At 42.9% G+C, this 7,719-nt stretch overlaps 1 protein-coding gene across 1 annotated transcript; it reads left to right on the top strand.

The window, feature by feature from the left end:
- Window positions 1-421: 421 nt before the first annotated feature.
- On the top strand, window positions 422-7,249 carry TEKT1 (tektin 1). The gene is made up of 8 exons (XM_058817878.1): window positions 422-627; window positions 2,808-3,051; window positions 3,425-3,590; window positions 3,797-3,925; window positions 4,358-4,501; window positions 5,664-5,886; window positions 6,475-6,671; window positions 6,960-7,249. Exons 2-8 carry the CDS (start codon window positions 2,862-2,864, stop codon window positions 7,117-7,119), a joined length of 1,209 nt encoding a protein of 402 aa, XP_058673861.1. The 5' UTR covers window positions 422-627; window positions 2,808-2,861; the 3' UTR covers window positions 7,120-7,249.
- The last annotated feature ends 470 nt before the right edge of the window (window positions 7,250-7,719 follow it).

Below are 7,719 nucleotides of genomic sequence, written 5' to 3'. Positions count from 1 at the left end.
TACCCCTACTGCTGTGCAGGACTTCCTTTTTCATCCGGCCGTAACTGGGCGCTTACATGCGGTGTGGAAAGGCGGCGCGGCGGGCGGTGCCTCCGCCGCTCTCCCGGGGCTGTTCGTTAGCGCGGGCGGTGCCTCCGCCGCTCTCCCGGGGCTGTTCGTTAGCGCGGGCGGTGCCTCCGCCGCTCTCCCCGCTGTTCGTTAGCGCGGGCGGTGCCTCCGCCGCTCTCCCGGGGCTGTTCGTTAGCGCGGGGCGAGACGGGCGGTGCCTCCGCCGCTCTCCCGGGGCTGTTCGTTAGCGCGGGCGGTGCCTCCGCCGCTCTCCCCGCTGTTCGTTAGCGCGGGCGGTGCCTCCGCCGCTCTCCCCGCTGTTCGTTAGCGCGGGCGGTGCCTCCGCCGCTCTCCCGGGGCTGTTCGTTAGCGCGGGCGGTGCCTCCGCCGCTCTCCCCGCTGTTCGTTAGCGCGGGCGGTGCCTCCGCCGCTCTCCCGGGGCTGTTCGTTAGCGCGGGGCGAGGCGGGCGGCGCTCGCCCGGGGGGCGCGCGCTGGGACCGTCCCGTCCGGTGCGCGCAGCCCCGGCGGCCGTGGAGCCGTTTTCTAGCCCTGTGAGTCGGTAGAGAAAACCATCTGAGGTAAAATTAAAGCTTTTTTTTTTTTTTGTCTTAAAAGTTTATATTGCAGGATCGGTTGTAAATTTCATATTAACAGTTTGAAAGGCCATTGTCTTTTACATTGATGAATGGATTTGTGGTTTGTAGCTTTAATTTGTGGCAGTGTCGCTACAATCTGGGGCAGGACAGCATGCGATACTGGGTTTTCAGAACAAAACAGCATGAAGTCCCACCGGTCCCGCAATAACTTCGTGGAAAACCACCACTGGGAGTTTCCTCACCTTTCAGGGTGACTGAGCACATTTTCAGAAACATGACATTATCTCTATTATCTCTGCTGTGCCTTTTTTTTTTTTTTTTTTTTTTTGAGTAATGTCACTTCTTTATCATTTTGTGATCTTTTGGAACTTCGTCGGATTTCACTGTGAGAAACTCTGATCTATCTAAACTGTAGCAGAGCTATACGGAGGGGACACAATTGTACCGTCTAATGTCAAGCTCCTTATCTCCTTCATCTCTTGTGTCTGGCTCCCAGAATATTTTCTCCCAGGAAAGAATATTGTTGACGTAAAGATAGAGCATACTACTAAGGATATTTTATGACTGACATTTTAGATAGCTGGATACTTAATACGCCTCTCATTTGTTTCACAATCTTTATGCATTTCTACAACAAATCAATTGAGAATTACTGTCCAGAGCTCTGGGAACTATGAAAAAAAATAATGTACAGCGAACACGTGGGCTTTTTCCTGAGAAATCTTAAGAGGAAGTGGGTTAAATGAAGCACCACGGACTTGTGTGTGCTGTGCCTCCTCCAGCCGGTGCCACAGCACCAAGCTGCTAGCAGAGGTAGCTGCGGGAGTTCCCACAGCAGCCAGTTTGTTTGCCTTGCGTGCAGTTCCAGCCGCCTCCTGCAGCATTGAGTCGCACATTTAAAAAGAACCTGTGCTGCTGCTGAGGAGGCTGAGAGACCCTTCCTAGGGAAGGGGAACTGAGGACGGGGCACTTTGCCAGGCTTTGAACTTCAGAGCAGTTGAGCGGAGGATCGAGGTCAGTCGAGATGTGTGAGGGCGAAGGAAGTCGAGTTCAGGGTGGCTGTGCTGAATGGAGTGTGGGCAGAGCTGTGTGTTGCTGCGCAGTTGTGTGCATTTGGGCTCAGGAACTGTCTCAGGAACACTGGATGAGCATACTGCAATAGGAAAATTTATAATCAAACTACTTTGTGCAAATTCGGGGCATTGGTTTCACCCTCCACTAAACAAGTGTCCTCAGTATGCTTTGTTCTTCTTCTTTAATCCTTTCTGGACTTTCCCATTTCCTCATTTGCCTGCTGAATTTTTTCCTTCAGCTTTTCAGGTCCGATTTTGATTTGGGGTTTGGTGTTTTGTTTTGTCGGTTTTGTGGTTGTAGATTTTTGTTGTTGTTGAGGTTATGTTTTCTTTTGGGTTTTTTTTGGTTTGGTTTTTTTTTGGGGGGGGGGGTTGTTTTGGGTTCATTTTTTGTTTAGGTTTTTTTTTTTTTTTTCCCCCTAATCATCATTAGAAGAAAAGTCACCTAATCAGGCATTGGAACAGCCTGCCCTGGGAAGTAGTGGAATTCTCATCCCTGGATGTGTTCAAAAGGCATGTGAATTTAAAACTTGTGAATATGGTTTAGTAGTGAACACAGCTGTGCTGCATTAACAGTTGGACTCAATGATCTTAGAGGTCTTTTCCAACACTAATAATTCTGTGGTTACATTTCTTTTTACAGTCTAGATTTTATCCATTTCTCCAGTCATATTATTGAAAGGTGTTTGCTTCTCCAAATAGCCTCCTCTGTGAGGCTATTTATCTTTTATATTTATTCACTTTTTCTTTTGTTTTCTGTGATTGCTTGTTTAGTAATTCCATCTTTCTCCACAGGTCTCCTTTCTCTTCTCCTTCCTATTGCATAGTCTGTCTTTTCCTTTCAGATCCACTTCTCTCCTCGTAAATTCCCCTCACAAATTCTTCTGTTTCTTTATTCTACCACTCCAAACATATCAGCACATTCTTCCCTACTCATCAGCAAAGACTTGGGAACTTTGAGCAAAAAATCTTTTTTTCATATCAGTGTGATTTTGCAGGTAAAAAGAACAAAATATTTCTCATCCTTATAGACCTGTCTTCTCCCCTTCTTGCTTTGGCAGCCAAATATAATGCTATTTCTGTTTTCAGGTTTGATATTCCAAAAACTGACCTGCATTATATCCAGAAACTTTCAAAATAGCGATGGCCAGGCTGTTACAAGATCCATCTAAACTTCATCCCTCAGAATGGTACACTGCAAACCAGATGCAGCGTGCCAGTACAGAGTCCCAGAAATCCAGGTCAGAATGCATGACAGCTGAGAGTTGGAGGCTGGTGGATGAAATAGAAAAGACAACTCAAAAAACCCAGAGTGATGTCAACAAGAAATTAGGTAATCCCATGTCTTCTGCAAGGGTCACAATGTTTTATTTGAGCTGTAATTTCAAGAAGGACTTAGCAAATTAGTTGATAATGAATAGGAGTATATGTCAATGCCATGCTTGTTAATGTCATGAAAAAATCAAAAATATTTTATAAAATATTTTGAGGCAGACTCTTTATTTTTATAACAAAACACACAAAAAGCTCTCTTAACAAAACCTCCTGACACAGGGTTGCTAAACTGTTTCCATACAGCCCACAGCACTACAGGCACTCCACTATAGAATAAGTCTATTTTTAGCCATACCTAAGACCTGAGCTGCAGTTCCCTTGCTCATAGAATGGGCCCATATTAATATGTGTTTGTTATTTTGATTCTATAGAACAGAGACGGGAAGAGATAAAATTCTGGAAGCAAGAATTAGATAACAAGCTAGAACAAATTGTTCATGAGACAGAGATTTTGTTGACTTTCAAGAATAGGCTGGAGAGAGCTTTGGAGGGTTGCAAAGAGCCCCTTGTCGTTGCCCAGAAGTGTCTCCTGTACAGGTGAGCATTCAAGGAGACAGAAAAAGTCTAGGTAATGAAGCTTTAACAAAGAAAAAAGACTGCAAACTAAAGGCCCACCTCTCTTTACAGTGAAGTCACAGTCTGATTTAGGTGTTACAGCACTGAGGAGAGTGGAACATTATCATCTCTATTCGATGCAGGCATTTGAACAATGTGGCTGATAGTTTTTTCCTTTTTTCGTGTAGGCAGAGGCGAGTTGGGATTGACTTGGTGCATGATGAAGTGGAACAGCAGTTGCTGAAGGAAGTTGAAGTCCTCCAGGGGATTATTGCTTTACTTGGACGTACATTGGAACAAACAAATGAGCAAATCAGGTGCAGAGGCAGAGAGCATAACAGAACACTAATTAGATGAAAGTTAAGACAGCCATAATACTGAGAAGTTGTCAGGCTGAACACAGGTCCTAAGTTATCTTCAATGCTAAACACTAGCAGGAGGTCAGTCCTAATTCATACCACTCAATCAGTAGTGGTGAGAGGTTCTGCTTGTAGAATACGAAGTACTTGTGCTTGATCCTTGGTCTTCTCATGATCCAGTCCTGTGCCTTTAATTTCAGTGAGAATTGTACCATCAATTTATAAAAAGGCAGCTTCATACTGTAGATTTTGTGACTTGACAACTAAGAGTTCTTACACGACGATTTCTGTAACAGCGTTTGAATTATCTAATGCATGTATGCATACATATTAAGGATACCTGTGAATGCCTATACATGGTCTTAGAGTTTTGGTTGTTTTTTCTCCTAGACGGAACCGTTCAGCAAAATACGACCTGGACATGGATCTGAAGGACAAATTCACAGCTTTGACAATTGATGATTACTGTGCTAGCTTGACAAATGACACTCCTCATATTATATATGCTGATAATGCAGTGAAACTAGAAGGAAAGTAAGTGGTTCTTTAGTTCAACAAACATATGATAATTATACAGATAATACGGGCTGTCCCAGTAACAGCAAGATTAGTTTTGTGTAAAACAGGCTTTATCTTTTTGCCATGTAATTGTTTCTTATACTTCTGTCCATCACTTCTGTATCTGTGTAGTATGTCTGGGAAACCACAATGATTATGCTCCCAGTGAACTGCAGTTTTTAAAAAAGTTTTTGAAGCTCACAGTTAGCTAAGGAAGAATTTCACATATTGCTTAAACACAGAATAGATTTATTGATCTTAACTTCTTTCCTCTCCCAGGGTGTCCCACTGGGGAGAATGCTGGACTGAGACCCATGAGGTGTCAAGTCAGCTTCTCACTCAGACATTAAGCTGTCAAATGTGCCCATTCTGCATGGGTTAGTTAGTATGAAAGGTTTAAATGCAAAAATAGCTACCACAGAAAAATGGGCTGAAAAGAGGAGGTGTACTAAGAAAACAATTTGTGCAAGAGCCTCATAAAATCCCTGTTGCTATGTAACAGCTAGCAAACTTGCAACACCAAGAGGCCGCCAGCACTCGAAACAGGTTATGTAACTCAGAGCACACCCAGGATGGTGTTGCCTGCTATGTGCAAATGACAATTAAAACTTTATATATTCACTCAATGAGACAAGGAACGAACCCTCTGAAGAACTTCTCAAACACCCGCCTGCAAGCTTGAGGCTGGGCTTCTCAACTATTGTTCCCGGCAGATACTGTAAGTGTCGTAGAGGTGAACTCTGTGAGAGAATAAGGGAATGTGTTGTGTACATAGTTGCCTGCTATTAATAGTAACAGCTTTATTAATGAAAGATGTTCTAAGAAATACTGATTATTATGTGTGTTTCCCGCCATGTTAATTTGTAAGTTCCCCTTTGCCAGGGGAAAGTAACAGCAAGGCTCCTCTGTGTCTCTAGCAAATTTGTTTTTATTGGACTCTCATCTACTTCATTACAAAATGATTGTGACAGAGTCTTTCCTTTGTATCTGTAGCACTCCCTGGACATATGGCACTTGCTGTGACATGCGGTTAAAAGTGCTGCTTTGTTCTTGATTTTGTGGCACAATTACAGATTTATGAAGTCATGGAGGGCCTGCTGCTGTCTGTTGGTGACCTCTTATTTTGATTCCCTTTCAGTTTTGTTAGCCCTGAGGACTGGATAGATTTCACAAACATAAATGTTGAAAAGGCTGACAAGCAGCGAAACAATTCTTTGGCACTGAAGGCACTTATCGATGGCATCCTCTCACAGATAGCAAATGACATGCGCAGGCAATGTGAGTTGGTGAATAATGCTTTTAGAAATAGGGTGAAGGAAGTCAAGGATGCCAAGCACAAGCTAGAGATACTTCTTGCAATGGTAAGTCATAGGAGACAGTCAGTGAAAAAGTGGAAACACAAGGCTTGGGTTATCTACCAGTTTACCCAATCCAGTGGGTTGCTCTTATCTGCCACATTTTCCTTTTTGTTCCCTTCTCCGTAAAAGTAACTTTAGATTTTTTTTCTTAGCTCTGTGTGCACCACCAAAGAGACGAATTTCTGGAGTCACTCATACAATCTAAATGTTGCTGTAGCCATCAGTAAAGACAGGATTTTCCTTGTGATTTTTAGTTGCATGAGGCTCTTATAGCTTTTTCAGGATTGTGATGTAAGAGCCTGATAATTGATAACAGCAGGGTCAATGTGCTCAAAATTTGACACATGAAAACTGAGCATTAACATTAAAAAATAATAATTGCTGAGCATGAATTTCTGGGTTTACCCAGAACCGTGTCATCTGCTTTCCAATGAAGGAATCATACTCCTGGCTAAGCTTTGAAAAATATTATTTGATGAAATAACAACATATTGAGTGGTACTGTGATTGTTGCAACTATTAAAGTAGATGATGATGGTTTCACACGTTCTAAGAGGCAGTGTACAGAATTTCATTGTTGGATTTGTTAAGGTGATGGATGAGACTGCCTCACAGGAGAAGAACATTGCAGCCTTAAAGAAAGCAATCACTGATAAGGAAGCACCTGTGAAAGTGGCTCAAACCCGCTTGGAAGCGAGGAACCATCGCCCCAATGTGGAACTGTGCTATGACACAGTGCACAGCAGCCTGATGAGTGAAGTTCAAGAGATTACCAAAAATATTCAAAGGCAAGTGGAAATTATGCAAGAGGTAAATCTGTGGTATTGGTTAATTTAATGTGTTAGCATGACAATGGGTCCCAACTATTCTCCCTGAAAAGTTGGGAATTGCTTTTCTTTTAAGGGCAGGACACTTTAAGGGAAGTTAGTGGATAGACTTTAGGGGAAGACAATGGATATTCTCTGTGAATCCCTTTCCATCTTTCTTTTTCTTGCCCAGAAATCCTAACCCTTATGAGAAAAAAACCCACTACCCATGTGTTTTCAACTAATGCCTGTCTCTATTTTCCCTGTTAGATTAAAGGATGCATTGGCACAGGCTCACACAGAGCTGAAAGGCCTGAGCCGTCGACAGCTTTCCTTGGAGGAAGAGATCAAGGTCAAGGAGAACACACTGTACATTGATGAAGTGCTGTGCATGCAAATGAGAGAGTCTGTTTGCATAAACAATTACTGAAGTCATTATACTGGGAGACTGTGCTCTAAAGAACCAGCTCCTGCTGAAATTTTATTTGCAGGCTTCCAAATGTATTGGCTTCCAAATGTAATGCTGTCTAGTTGCACAAGGTAATTAAAACAGACCTAGTACTTACAGCTATCTGTTTCAGAACTATCTATGCTCTAAAATGTTTGATGAAATCTTCCACTTGGCAATAAAATTCAGAATAATGAGAAATGCCCCTTCTTCCATGTTTCTCTCATGTGTAACTAATGATATCTTGTGCCATTGAAAGGTGTCAGAAGGCAACTGTGTGGAAGCCAGAGCAGGAGTGTCCTCATAAATCACTCATTGGACAGCTGAGCAAGTGGGAGGGATGTCTCTCAGGACTGGCCATGTGATGTTTTGTTTTTATCTTAGCATCTGCTGCTAAGAACTAGACAGTATGGCCAACTTAACAGGACCTAACTTACCTAACTGATACACTAGATAGTGCATCTGTCTGCATCTGAATCGAGATAAAGTCAAGGCTGACTTTGGGAAAATCACTTGTTCACCCGATATCTCAGTTCCCCCATTCGTAAAACAGAAACATTGAGGTGGGCTTCAGTGGTAAAT

The sequence above is a fragment of the Ammospiza caudacuta genome, chromosome 20 (assembly GCF_027887145.1).
Source record: "Ammospiza caudacuta isolate bAmmCau1 chromosome 20, bAmmCau1.pri, whole genome shotgun sequence".
NCBI classification, from domain to species: Eukaryota; Metazoa; Chordata; class Aves; order Passeriformes; family Passerellidae; genus Ammospiza; species Ammospiza caudacuta.
This window is presented reverse-complemented; position numbering and strand designations above follow the sequence as displayed.